The sequence below is a fragment of the Amphiprion ocellaris genome, chromosome 18, assembly GCF_022539595.1.
Source record: "Amphiprion ocellaris isolate individual 3 ecotype Okinawa chromosome 18, ASM2253959v1, whole genome shotgun sequence".
Lineage (NCBI taxonomy): Eukaryota > Metazoa > Chordata > Actinopteri > Pomacentridae > Amphiprion > Amphiprion ocellaris.
Window position 1 is genome coordinate 479890 of NC_072783.1, and position 15268 is coordinate 495157.

The 15268-nt window shown below is 36.0% G+C and overlaps 1 protein-coding gene across 1 annotated transcript; it reads right to left on the reverse strand.

The window, feature by feature from the left end:
- Positions 1 to 1465: 1465 nt before the first annotated feature.
- On the reverse strand, positions 1466 to 6442 carry rpl38 (ribosomal protein L38). Its single transcript, XM_023269276.3, has 5 exons — positions 6372 to 6442; positions 6148 to 6174; positions 4704 to 4764; positions 3774 to 3896; positions 1466 to 1538 (listed from the first exon to the last, which is right to left on the reverse strand). Exons 2-5 carry the CDS (start codon positions 6148 to 6150, stop codon positions 1513 to 1515), a joined length of 213 nt encoding a protein of 70 aa, XP_023125044.1. The 5' UTR covers positions 6151 to 6174; positions 6372 to 6442; the 3' UTR covers positions 1466 to 1512.
- Positions 6443 to 15268: the final 8826 nt, after the last annotated feature.

The window sequence follows — 15268 nt, forward strand, 5'->3', positions numbered from 1 at the left end:
GAAACTTTGAATGGAGGTGAATATTTTCTACAGACGCTATAGTTTAGACATCACTGTGTCCATCCAACCTCTGAAGCAGGTTTCATCTCTATAATACGTAAGAATCTGTGCAAGAGATTCAACTATCCATCCATCCATTATCTATACACCGCTTAATCCTCACTAGGGTCATGGGGGGGCTGGAGTCTATCCCAGCTGACTCAGGTGAAGGCAGGGGACACCCTAGACAGGTCACCAGTCTGTCACAGGGCTACATACAGAGACAAACAATCACTCTCACATTCACACCTACGGGCACTTTAGAATGATCAATTAACCTCAGCATATTTTTGGACTGTGGGAGGAAGCCGGAGTACCCGGAGAAAACCCACGCATGCACAGGGAGAACATGCAAACTCCATGCAGAAAGATCCCGGGAAAGCCGGGACGCGAACCAGGGATCTTCTCGCTGCAAGGCGAAAGTGCTAACCACTACACCACTGTGCAGCCTCATGAGATTCAACTAAACCCAGCTAAATATTTCACACTTGTATGTAAGTCTGTATATCTGGAAATATTGCTCTTCAGTAACTACTTATAATCAAACCACAGAATGCTGCTCAATATCCTCCCACAGATAAAATTAAAATGTATAGCGCACATCCCTCTGCTGAAAAGTGCTTTCTCTAGCAGAATCATTGGCTGTTCAGTGCCTTTTCTCACAGGACTTGAGAATTTAGACCCATAGAAACTAAATTTAACTGCATGGTGTATATATAATTTGGCAGACGTGCAAGTAAAGCTGATAAATCTGTTACCAGTCATGAACATTTAATCTCACTTTATATCATTTCAACATGTATGTGGCATTCATGTTCATGCAGATCATCAGGTTGAAACAGCATCAAGAAGCTAAAGATGTCTAGCTAAAGGAAATGTTTCTCCAACATGTTTGGAGTTGATCTTCCATCAACTTGCTTTTAATCCTCCTGTTTTCCTCATTTACAGGCACCAAAAAATATTGTTTCCTTGTCTGAAAAATATCAAAAATTCAGCAAAAAAATTCCCCAAATTTCTGAAAATTTGCAAAACCTTCAGGAAGAAAATTCCAGTAATTCCTTAAGTTTTAATTTAAAAAAAATCCTCCAAATTTGGCAAGAAAATTCTTCTAGTTTCTAAAAATGAGTAAAAATCTTCCAAAAAATCCTAAAAATATCTAAAGTGATCACATATATATCAGTAAAACTTCTGTTTATATTCAAACTTTAGAACAGGTCAATTTTGACCTGCAGGATGACACCAGGGTTAATACACTTCTTGGTCCTGCTATGGCTCAAATCTGACATCTTGTGGAAAGCTGTCAAACACCACGTCATCTGTGTGCTGCTACTGACAACCCTGTTAACACATGATCATTTATTTTTTATAGGAGAACATTTCTGAATCGTAGCATGAGAGCACAGAGAACGCAAGACGTAAAATGAAGTGGTTTTTTTTCCAAATTTTTATTACAATTATCTGTACATCAAGGATTTACTTCAGCTCCTTCACAGCCAGACCTGAAAGAAAATGTCAAAAAAAAAGACAGGTGAGAAGATATTCATAGAAAGCACTTACAACAGTGGCACTCATTTTATCCCCAGACATTCTTTCAGTGTTCATTTCTTAAATATTTCCATTCAAACACTGGATATGTTCTTAATACTTAGTAAAAACAAGAGAACTACTACAAACATTTGCCTTCATTGATCACTTAAACCCCACAGACTAGCTTCAGTTGTTTCAGTTTTACTCTTCCTCGATGATTTCTACACTTTTGACCCAAAAATGAGGCTTCAGAAGGGTCTGGTTCAATTTCAACAACCACCCAGAGCACAGCAAACTAATCCTCCATCAGTCCAGAACAACTGAATGTAGTCCCATCAGCAGTCTCTGCAGACCAATTTATCTGCATCAGCTTTCCAGACAGGCAACTTTACCCCAAACTTTTTATTCTGAATTATCTCCATCAGCTGAACAATCTGTACACATCAAAAGTAGGGAAAACAGATTTGAAGCAATTTCAGGCCCTAAACGATGTATATGTATTCACTGTTGGACTTGGTTAATGGAAAATATAACAACACCACAGTTAAAAACAGGGCAGCAGCTTTGCTAAGACCTCGGTCAAATTAAAACTCTGAACAGCCACATCTCTGCAGCACCACAGTTCACAAGTCATCTTTAACACAAAAATGCCTTCACCAGATAATTCTATCAGTTTATTTGGAAGACAAACTGCAAACACTGCCTTAAATGGAGCCACATCAGGGTGGAAACCAATTCATTTCTGTCTACACTTCTAAACACCACAGCTGGAAATCCAACACCTGCTTCAGTGACACTGGCCACAATATTAAAGTATGATGGAACACAGAGCAGTTACGCCGGCAATTTATTATAAAGTAATTTTAACAATAAAAACTACTTCTGATGGAATTCCTCAAATACAGGCAGCAGGAAATGAAAGGATGAATTACCCAATTTAAAATGCATTTATTGCAGTTCAAAATCAGCACTTTGAGAAACTTCCTGACTACTGCAGCTTCAACAGGACAGATGATAACGAACTCCACAGAACAAAACCACCTGAGTGCTGCAACAATCCCGCTAACATCTCCCTCCAGGCCACGACCCAATACAAACATCTAGCTGCACAGAAACAGAATATATTCATGAACCAAGTCATTTAAGGCCGGAAAACCCTCAGACTTTTGAAGAAACGGAATTCGATGTTTTAAGTCGTTTTTAGGACCCTGTTGTGTATCAAAAGCCCCACTGGTCATTTTCAAACTGAACCGTGTCCCATAGTCGGTATATTTGGTACGCATTATGGGATTATTTTAAGTCATTTCTGCAGTATTCTACTTGAGTTCCCCTTTTAAACGCTGAGATGTTCTGTTCTACATGTTTTAAACTCAGCAGATGCAGACCTAATATTCAACCCGTTGCACTCCTCTGTTCTAAAGCCACATTCAGACTAGAAACAACCAGTTTATGCATCTCCTTCAGAACAACTCAGTGTATTCCTGAGGCCCAGTAAACACTGAACTCATTTCCTACACCGTCAGACATCTGCAGTGCAGATGAATGTTCTCAGGTCTTGTTTACATCAGTTTAAGTTTTTCATTGCTGGTACATTGCTTCCCTTTAAAGTGAATTACTCTAACTACAGTCATCCTCTGCAGGCAACACAAACGTATTATCTTCACTCTGACACTGCCTCCATTTTAACCAGCTTCCATGTGGGAGAGACTTGCTTGATATTCCATAACTTTTCACAAGAGAACAGCCTTTCTTCTGAATCTAATGTCATCGTAGGTCAGTACTGACACGAGGCCATGCTAACAGAGCTACGTAAAAATAAACTACAATGTCTGGTAATGTTGAGAATAATACATTTGTTAATCAAAAGTGGTCAAATCCAATGCTCCTTAGTTCCAGCGTTAGTCCCACCCGTGTTGCTGATTGGCTGATTCTGTCTTCTCTGGTGCTCATTCACTGGTTGCTTTATGAACTAAGGAACCAGTTTCAAATAAATCACAAAAACACTGAGCCCCAAACGGTCCATAAGTCCACAGGATCTTTAATTACAGCCAGCGAAGACGCAAACATCTTCACATCAGTCCAATCTGAGATTTACTCTGTTTAAGAACAAAGACTCAAACTATGTGGAGTAGAAACAGAAACCCTGAATGTGTCACTAGCTGGCGTTCCTACATTATTGTGGGTCTCAGCTGTCTTGTGTTACTGACCTGGTGGCAGGGACTGCTTCAGCTTCTCAGCCTTCTCCTTGTCTGTGATGACCAGAGTGTACAGGTATCTGCTGCAGCGCACCTTGAACTTCACATTGTCCTTGTTCTTCTTGATCTTTACGGCTAAAGGAAGACGGACAGATCTGGGATCAGATTCAACTCAACAGATAGACTCACCTGGAATAAAAACAGCCAAACTACAGCATGCATGCCTGAACCACAGAGTAGCATTAAAGGAACGCATAAACAACTAATGAAAATGTAAACCAGCTCCAATTAAATGACTGATTTACAGCATTATTTAACCCTCCTGTTGCCGTCATTTACGGGCACCAAAAAATATTGTTTCCTCATCTGAAAAAAATAATAAATCAGCAAAAAAATTCCCAAATTTCTGAAAATTTGCAAAACCTTCAGGAAGAAAATTCCAATAATTCCTTAAAAGTTTCCCTTAAAAGAATTATTTAAACAAAAAAAAAAAAAAAAAAAAAAAAACCACAATTTGGCAAGGAAATTCTTGTATATATTTTCAAAACATGAGTAAAAATCTTCCAAAAAAATCCTAAAAATATCTAAAGTGATTCCACATATATCAGTAAAACTTCTAATATTTTCTTTAAGAACATTCACATAAAAATCAACCAAAATCCAGCAAAATTCGCTGGATTTTGGTTGATTTTTTTATGAATGTTCCTAAGAAACATTAACATTTCTTTGCTTCCACCAAAAATGTTCTAAGATTTCCCAAAAATGTTGAAAATGTGGACATCAGAAGTTTCACTGTGAAAATCGATTTTTTTTTAGCCCACATTTTCAAAGTATAAAATGGGTCAATGTTGACCCACAGGACAACATGAGGGTTCACGCCACATCTCATCACATCCTGATCAACCTGTAGAAAAAGGTGAGGCGGTTTGTATTTCAACTCACACTTGGCATCCTTCCTCCTGGCTGTCAGCAGGAAATCTTTGATTTCTTCAATCTTGCGAGGCTTCAAATCAAAACAGAGCAGATATAGAGGTTTTAGACACCGTTTAGAGCTACAAACTTTGCATCATTGCTAATGAACAGAAGGTTTGTGTTAGTGGACCGGTGGAACTGAAGTTTCTGTTTAAAGACCGAAACCCAGCACTTGGTCCATCATTATTCTGGCAAGTTTGTGAAATGCATCCCGGGCACATCAGCCTGAGATGTTTGGACTTCTTGCTGAAGGCAGAAACGTTTCTGTATTCGAGGCCGCGAACTGGAGCCAATGTCAGACTAACGGAAGGTTAGAAACGCAGGGTTTTACAACAAATGCAGCTAACATTACACAGGGTTTCTGCAGGGCATTAAAAGTCATTATATTTGATTTTGTAAAAGTTAAGGCCTTAAATGGCATTAAAAATCAATAAATTTGATTCTCAGTGGCATTAAAAATTCTTCCTGCGGTTTTCAAGAAAAATACTACACAATAATATACAATTATAGCCTGCGATTTGTCAGATATGTGCATCTGCGTAAACAAGCCGAAGCATTGCAATAATTGTTTCGGCCAGTCGGGTACAATTGGCAAAAACTGCGTGTTTGGAAAGTGGAGGAGAACTGGGAAATGCAAATTCCAGCAAAAATGGCTAGAAAACATGGAATTCAGAGGATGACCTCAACCCGTGGGTGGTCAGGGGTGGTTTCTGGATTCAGAAATAGTGAAATGTAGGGACAGTTCTCATATAAAAATCATCTTTTACAAAAAAAAACAAACCCATGTAATTTGCTGTGTTCATGGGCATGTCATTAAATTTTTTACAGTCTAGCATTAAAAAACATTAAATTTGGCTGATTTCTGCAGAAACCCTGTTACAGGCAACTTTTGAGTTCAACATCACACTATCTAATGATAACAGCACAGCTACAGTCTCCTAAACATGAGAATCAAATTTAATGATTTTTAGTGCCATTTAAGGCCTTAATTTTCACAAAATCAATTTAATGACTATCATTGCTGCAGAAACCCTGTACCAGAGGCTGCTAACTGGAGCTAATGTCAGACACTCAGGCTAACGGAAGGTTAGAAACGCAGGGTTTCACTACAACTAACATTACAGGCAACTTTTCAGTTGGTAACTTCGACATCACACTATCCAGTGTTAATACTACATCTACAGTCTCTAAACCTGCTGTTCTCTGCAGCAGACTGTCTCCGGAGGCCCAGTCTGCTCATAAGCAGCATTTTGCTAATGCTAACAACCAATGCTAACCACTTTACCCGGAGCTGACGCCTATTTATGAATTACTAAACCCACATTTCACGTCAAATCACGCCCGTACACACAAGACGACCTTATACATCATAAATATGTAGTTATAAAGAGTACATAAATCAGAAAGTCCTCACCATGGCGCCGTGTCAGCGGACTGAGTGCTGCGGAAGAAAGACGGAGTCAGTTTATCGGTTAAAACACCGGGAAAAAAGTGTTAGAAATAAAATAGTTATCTCATCATACGGCTACTAAATGGAATAATTATAATTTAGCAGAGATTTGGTTGTAATTGTTGTCGTTAAAGAGGATGGATGATGATAAAAACAGGAGTTTGTTTGTGTGTAAACGTGACACTCACTCAGCCTGCCGGAGAGGGGATGAAAAGGGGCGGGACTTCCGGTTCAAGGAGCTTTTATACTGCAGTACGGCAAGCGCAAAGGGCTAGGAAGAAACGCGAAGCAATTATTGTAGGTCGAAAAGCGTGTGTTGCCGCAACTCTGTGGCCTACAAGTCGTGTGTGACCTCTCCGGAGACTATTTACACACACAAAAAAGAAAATAAATATCACCGTATTATTAAAACTTTAAATTTACTACCACAAGTAGTAGTGTTTTCCTACTACCTGTCAAAGTCATTTTAAATCACTAAATTCACTTTAAATCACCATGCCTTGAAATGTGTAAATACTGCATAATGAATATTAACTATACTACTACTAATATTAAAATGTGGGGGAAAAAATATTTTTTCACAGTGAAAACTTCCACGTTTTCAACATTTTTAGGAGATTTTTGAACATTTTATGATGGAAAAAAAGAAATGTTAAAAAAAAGTTTCTTTAAGAACATTCCAAAAAAAACTCTTTTTTTTCTAAATGTTCTTAAAGAAACATTAGAACTTTGACTGATATATATGGAATCACTTTAGATATTTTTAGCATGCTTTTTGGAAAGTTTTTATTCATTTTTTGAAAATATGTACAATTTGTATTTTTAATTTTTTAAATTTTTATTGGAGATGTTTTTACATTAAACTTTTAATGGAAACTTTTAAGGAATTTTTGGAATTTTCTTCCTGAAGATTTTGTTAATTTTTTATAAATTTGGGGAATTTAGTTTTGCTGAATTTTTGGATTTTTTTTTCCAGAGAAAGGAACAATATTTTTTGGTGCCCGTAAATGAAGACAACAGGGTGGTTAAAGCATATTATTGTACAGCAAGATTTTCAGAGTATATACTAACCTTTAATGTTAATGTTACTAACCTTTTTGTTATTTTATGTTGTAGAATGTAAGCTGCTGAACACTAGAATTAATAAAGTATCTATCTATCTATCTATCTATCTATCTATCTATCTATCTATCTATCTATCTATCTATCTATCTATCTATCTATCTATCTATCTATCTATCGTCTGTCTATCTATCTATCTATCTATCCCAACTGCAAGCCTAACTCAGTCCAGAGCATTTAGAAACGCTGTGGCCTTACCATGACAGAGATATTTAGATTAGAAGCACATAATTGTTGTTTCATAGTGAAGATAATATAAAATGTGACACAGAGCTCTAGGCAAAGGAAAGATGCTCATTTTCTCATTCTCAAACTGTGTGCCTCCTATTTACATAGCTGTTTAATGTGTGCAAGGTGTGCCTTGGAAAAGTTTGTTTTAGTACATTTTATTTCATAGTAATTAGAGTGACAGACTCTTTAAATAGTCCAGAAGTGATGCAGATTCTGGTGAGCAGGAAAAAATCAACCATAAATTACAGTGACACAATACTCCACATAAATATAACTAATAATAAATGAACCAAATCTGCCCATTTGTAGCTGACAAAAATAGAGAAAAATCGAATCACGCCCAAATGATAACTCATTTGACTATAAAATGTGTATTTACCGCTACTTGACTACCTGATGCCAGGTTTTATTACTTTAATGATTAGAGATGTTATGTTCTATATGGAATTATGGGAAATCTTTCTCATAAAAACAGTGAGAAATATTTGGACTTCAGTAAACATATCAGACTTTTACTTGCAGTAAAATAATATTTTGGCATGTTTGATCAACTATAGCATGTTATTTCTGAGGGCTTTAACATGTGATCAGAATGACAGGTAAATAGACCTGAGGGTATTTTTTAATTTTCCTATTTTTATATAAAAACAACCAACATAATTTAGCATTTGAATCTTTTCTCTACTGCTTGTTTTTGTATTAATCATGCAGCCTATTCAGAGGAAAGCTGTCAAATCAATGATGGCTTTCTTAACCCTTGTGTCGTCCTGCTGGTCAAATTGACTCCGTTTTAAAGTTTGACAATGTTGGGAAAAAAATTCACAGTGAAACTTCTGATGTCCACATTTTCAACATTTTTGGGAAATCTTTGAACATTTTTTGATGGAAAAAAAAGAAACGTTAAAAATATTTCTTAAGAACATTCACATAAAAAATCTACCAAAATCCAGTGAATTTCACTGGCTTTTGGTTGATTTTTATGTGAATGTTCTTAAAGAAAATATTAGAAGTTTTACTGATATATATGGAATCATTTTAGATATTTTGGGGATTTTTTTGGAAGATTAATACTCATTTTTTGAGAATATTTACGAGAATTTACTTGCCAAATTTGGGGGATTTTTTAAAATAAACTTGTAAGGGAAACTTTTAAGGAATTATTGGAATTTCTTCCTGAAGGTTTTGCAAATTTTCAGAAATTTGGGGAAATTTTTTGCTGATTTTTTGGATTTTTTTCAGACAAGGAAACAATATTTTTTGGTGCCCATAAATGAGGACAACAGGAGGGTTAAGATGTTTGATCAACTACAGCATGTTATTTTTGAGGACTTTAACGTGTGATCAGAATGAGAGGTAAATTGACCCAAGGGTCTTTTTTTTTTTTTTTTTTTAATATTCTTGCTTTTATTATTAAAAAAAAAAAAATGTAATTTAGCATTTAGCAGTTTAGTATTTGAATCTTTTGCCTCCAGGCCTGACAACACTACTGCTTGTTTTCTGTATGAATCATGAAGCCTATTCAGAGGAAAGATGTCAAATCAATGATGGCTTTCTTAATCACATGGTCCCATAGAGTTGCAGCATTAATCTGATGCTCAGCTGCACATATAGCTCTATTCTTTAGCACAACATGCATCATACAGGACATCGTGCTCTGAGGACTCCTATTTATAAAACACCTGTAAAGCATATTATATATGAAGGCTGTTGCTAACCCTCTGTGTGGCCCTTTTATTATCCTCCCATAAAATGCATTATGTTCTCTGAGCATTTCCAGTGAAGCAACAATAGGCGGTGATGGATGCACTCGAGTCTCCGATCCGTTTTCTGCACTGTGGAGAACACTATGTGAACGAAACGTTGTTTTTCCTGCAGGTTGTTCACGAAGACTCGCCCTTCAAGGAGCTGGAGAGGAATATGTGAGTGTTGTTGAAACAGAACCCTCACACCAGATCCATTTAGAAATGAAAAGTACAGATAACTAGTATAAAAACACAGGAAAAAAATAATATTTTGCAAGATAGCTACTTAAAAATAGGCCCCAACTGTAAATTACATCCACTAAATAATAATTTCTCCTCTCATAACATGTGACCATAAAATTCTACTATTTTTACTGCATTTAAATCACAAAATGTGTCGTTATTTCACAGATATTTGTCCTTATTTTAAAGAAAAAATATGTATACGGAGGAATGAAAAATGGTAAATGATGTTTTAAACTGTTATTTTAAGGATTTTCTCTGTTTTGTTCAATCAAAGATAATATTTTTTAAAATCACAGATGAAAAGTATTAATTTACATGTTAACAATTTACAATAATAAAATATTGGCCACATTAAAAAACTAATCTGTATTTTCACAAATAACCAACTTCTTACATTTACAATGTGACAATAAAATTTTTTTAATCAGCTTCTATTGTATTTCAATCATCTATAAATGTCATTGTTTTACAGATATTTGCTGTTATTTATACCATTTTTGCAATTTTTGAATGTTACAGAACTTCTGAGTTTTTCTTTTTTTAAAATATTTTTTTCAAATTTTATTTTTCTGGCATGCTTGCTGACAGATTTTCATCTTCTTTCTTTCTTTTTAAAAATTCTTCTTCTTATTTTTTTAAATTTTAGACTTATTTATTGCAGTGTAATACATTCTAAGTGTTTGAGTTTCACCAGTCTGCACCAGTCAAATAAATGTCTTAGAAGGTAAAATGTGACTCAGGTGACTGAAGGTAAAAGGTTGAAATGCCACTTACACTCACAAAGGAAACCACATTTGAGTTGTTTAAAGCTTCCTGCAGCAACCTGTTCTCTGGGTTCGATTGTTAAAAGTTCCTCTAGGAACACCAGCAAGCAAACAAGGTTCCTCGTTCACCTGTATCTGACCAAACACCTGGAGAGAATTTAACCCACGGAGACACGGACGCCTCAGACAAAGTCTCCGTTTAATTAAAGTAACCGTATTTAGTTCACCTATCATCCAGCCTTTCTGATTTCCTGGATGTCCTCCTCCTCCATCGGACAGAATGGGGGCTTAATTGCTTAATTGTTTGCACCTGTGGAGTTTCAGTTTTACGCTTCGCTGCGTAAACAGCGACTTTATCCAAGATGCTTTGAGGAAAAGAGTCATATCAACGCAAAACACCGCTGCTGGGATGTTTTTTTGTTTTTTTTTACCTTTTTGAAGCTACATTCTGTGATTACTCAGCGGTAAAACCTGAAGGTTTCCAAACGTTTGACCTACTGGACACCGAACCTTCTGTTTCCTCTGAGGCGTTTGGATAAAACTTATAAAGTGGGAATAACAGCACTTCTTAACCCAGCAACCAGCCCAGGTGGCATCTCAAAGCAACAATATGCTGGAAATATGAAATGTGCGGTGACCACTAAAGCCTCCAACCTTTCCGAGACTGAGCTGCAGAAACTCCAGAAGCAGCAGGGATCTCCGTCATGAACTTCCGTGGATTTAAGACAGAATATCCCCGTGGATGGAAACACTTGTGATGCTGCTGCAGGACATCAGCGCCATGGGAGGAATGCATCTGCAGATTAGAGAGAATCTACAAACAGGGTAAGTTCTGTTTTTCTGTTGCTGTAGAGTCCATCAGGCTGCATCAGACGGTTTTATTGTGGCAGTATTTCATGAGCTGTGGCCTGAGAGGCATCAGATTCTGTACTCCTAAAAATAGTCCAGTGTGGAAATACTCTGCTGACAGTCATGTTTTACTCAAGTTAAAGCACAAAAGAAATCAAACTGTAAAGTGCCCAGAGTGACTGAACTCCTGATGCAGAATGGCTCATCTCTGATTAATGGACAGCATATTATGGGATTGCAGTTGCTGATGCATTAATGTTTTCATCACTTTAATGTTGTTCTGGGTGACTGAAGTTGCTTTTCTGCTCGGTAGCTTTGTGGATTTCTGTGCCGGGGTTAGTAAAACTTAATTGTAATCTTTAATTTTATCTGATATTTTATTTGTTGGTCATATTTAGTTTTATATTTATGTATTTAGTAAAGTAGACTAGAACATTTCCCTGTGAACTGTGGTGGTGCAGCTGGGGAAAGAAGTAGAAAATGGAAATCTTGAAGTACAGTATTAACTAAATGGACTTGGATGCTTTGAGCTGCTGCTTGTGACCTGCTGTGGTCAGAGTTCTGGTGATGTTGGTGTGATGTTGCTGGACTCTGTGTGGATATTTGGTTTGTTCTGATGAGAGATCATTACTGTGGCTGTAGTGTCTCTATTTTCCAACACTCTTAGTGCTTCTGACGTACCTGCAGATACCGAAAGCACATATCTTCAAGCATATAGAAAAGATTTGCTGTTTGTGCACTAAATGTCCTTACTGAAAGAATTTTGACTTCATGTTGCATCGTATTTCTTTGAGTACTGAAATATCAACAGGATCAATATATAACTGTGGGACTTTTTGTATCATAGTCGACGTTTTTGCTGTTTTCAGGCTTAAAATCAACATGGACGCCTATAACCAGACACCACATGGCATTTTAGAGAAAGAATCTTCTAAAATATTATATATACAACTAGTAATAATAAATACAATTGAAACTGAAAGTGATATTTAAAGATATTGTAGTAAACCTAATATTCGAGCCATTTAGGACAAATTTCATGTCATTCTGGCCTAGTTTTCTGTAATTTTGGATAATTTTCAAGTCATTTTCAACAAGTTTTATGTCAGCTTGGATCTTTTCTCGTCATTTTACATCATTTTTGTGTCTTGGGAAAATTTTAAGTAATTTCATACAAATTTCATGTCATTCTGGACTAATTTTCTGTAATTATGATTCATTTGCAGATCATTCTGGATGGGTTAATATTGAATTATGGGACTTTTTGTATCATAGTTGACATTTTTTCTGTTTTCAGGCCTATAACCAAACACCACATGGCATTTTAGAGAAAAATTCTTCTAAATATTATAGATACAACTGAGTAAAATGTAAAGTTATTTCTACAGATATTGTAGTAAACCTGTTGACTACTTTCTAGTAAATAAGTCAGAAAGCCTTGGAGTCTGATCAGTCTGTTCTTCAGGAGGAAATGACATCATGTGGAGCAGGTCATGTGATCTGGAATTAACACACTTCCTGGAGAGGTGTGTCTGTAATGGGGAACTTAGTGGAAAGAGATTTAATTTGCTATTTTCCATATAAAATTTGATATATTGCCAAAAAAGAAATATCTGTCATGATTATCTGAACTTAATAAAAAGAACACAATCCAAACTATTTCTTAATCAACTAATTTTATTATTGTTTAGCTCATTAGAAGGTGGTTGGTATTAAATTCAGATGGTTGTTTAGTTGATATTTTAGTGATATCCAATCATTTTTTATTAATAAGTGATTGTTTCCATAATAATTATGGAATTTGTAAAGACATGACCATAATGAACATAAAAACATTATTTTTTTTTACTTTTAATAAAAATGTATGCAGATATATCCCATGGACTTTAGAAGTCCCTCAGTTATAGATTGACCTGCAGATCTGTTCAGGTGTTCAAGGCTTCAGATATCTTTATATTTGTCAGGAGGACACATTTAGTCATTGTGATCTAAACACTCCATTTACACTAGATGCTGTATTTTCACATCATTACAAACAATTCACACTTCTTGAATTTCTCTATGTTTGAACCAGATTCAAATTATCACTTTCTTTATATCTGTGTATTTTCATTATATTTTCTGCTGATATGCAGCAGATTTGTTCATATTCTTGTTAAAATACTGACTGTGTTTGTCCTGAGGTCCTGTTTGGAGATCATGAGATGAACATACCCAGATATTGTGTTTTACCAAACCACAAATACTGACTTAGTATTGCCCTGGAAACATGTACATCTTCACCGATGTTCCATAGCTTTGATATGATCTGACTATATTTCATAGCAGTTAAATATCAAAGTCAAAACATCTTCTAGTGTTTTGTCTGAACATCATATTTTGCTGCTTCAGTTTCAGTCATCATATGCCGTTAGAATTTACTCAGAGTGAATCTACAAGGCATAGGGCTCATTTAGATATTTAATGTGTTTACAACATATCTAAATAAGAAATCAAACTAAACTCCAGATATGATCTGGTTATTGCAAGAACTTACCAGAATATCTCTGAGTTCTTGGGGTTTTGTTTCAGTGTCAACTGAGAAACGGAGTGGCAGTATTTAATGAATAAAAGCTAAAATACAGAATGAAGTGAAGCCTGGAAATGTTAAGCACAAGATAAACGTCTCTCTGCTCTAAAGCAATTATTTTTTTCCTTAAATAAAACACCGTGTCACTGAACTCAGCAAAAGTCAGATTTTTCTCTCTTATGGACAAATGAAACTTTTTTTCATACTTGATGCTTCCATTAACCAGATTTGACCAAGAAAAGAATTTATTGCGTAAAAGGCAAGGGTGAAAATAAACGTGTAATTAGGCGCTTTTCATTTTTTTCCCACATTCATGCAGCAGGTTGTGTCAGAGCTCCAGGTTTATCTAACGGCCCAAGGTGACTCTGGGTGACGCAACATTTCTGTCTATAGAGAAAGACGATAAGCAGCCAAATTAGGCTGAATGTAATCAAATTAGAAGTGTCCTTTCAATACCAAAACACTCGATCCTCTTCAAATTCAGCCATGAATGTGCTGCTGCTGTCAATCTGTTTATCTGATCTTTTCTGAATTTTCTCCATTTGTGTTCTTAAAGTGAATACAAAGAAGCTGTTAGTCTAGAGGTCGTTTCTTAATCAGACGGAGGTGAAAGAAGAATTCAGATATTGAGTAAAAGTGTCAAAACCACGCAGCAGAAATACCATGCATTCAAATTTTTACTTCAAAGTCAGTATAACTTTGGATAATAAGAACATGAATGGATGAATAGATCTGCAAACTAACAATGACTGTAGTTATCAAAAAATATATTATTTGCCTCCAAATTGTAGTGCAGTATAAGTTTTTTTTTTTTTTTTAGCATCATAATATACTTAAAGTACCAAAAGTAACAGTACTTCTTAGTCCGAGTGGCATATTTTAGAATAATATATGTTGTTTAATAATAATTATTAATGCATTGTTCTGTTCATCACTTTAATGTTAAACCTGATTAAGTGGATTCATCTGTTAGTTTATCTGCTGGGTAGCTTGGGGATCAATAAAGTTTATCTTGATCTATAATATTACATCATAGATTATTTGTTGATTATATAATGTTTTTTTGAACTAAATCTGCAAACTACTTCCCCAGTTGTGATGTGGGAGTCCGGTTTGGGAACGTCAGAACCGGAGCTCTGTTTCTTTGCAGATGGTGTAGCTCTGTTCCTTCATTTAGACCGCCTTAGTGGAGTCGCAGTTTCAAGTAGCAGACAAAGGAAATCCTCAAGGAAAGTACAAGTAACTTGAAATTCCGAAGCGTAATTGAGTAAACATGCTTGGTTACGATCCACCACTGCAACAACCAGACATCTAAGTTTTCAAACTTTGCTTCAGGACCAAGTGTCAAGCTGTGGGAGAACTCAAGCTGCACAGCAATTTACATGATTGTTGCTTTGGAGAATGAAGAAGGATGGGGGAGAAAATTACACGGATCTCACAAATTGTTTCCTGCAGAACTGCTGCGTTGGGCTTTTGTTGTCGATCCTCTGGCAGGTGTTCCTTCACCTCCAGACTAACTGTAAATTATGGTTGCTCATTGCAAAAAAGAAAAGGGAGAAAAG

Excerpts from the sequence above, each read along its gene's own strand:
- rpl38 (XM_023269276.3), bottom strand. Across the intron at positions 3,897-4,703 it reads CAGGAGGAAGGATGCCAAGT|CCGTAAAGATCAAGAAGAAC; the intron begins GTGAGTTGAAAT and ends GTCTTCCTTTAG. Across the intron at positions 1,539-3,773 it reads GAAGCAGTCCCTGCCACCAG|GTCTGGCTGTGAAGGAGCTG; the intron begins GTCAGTAACACA and ends ATTTTCTTTCAG.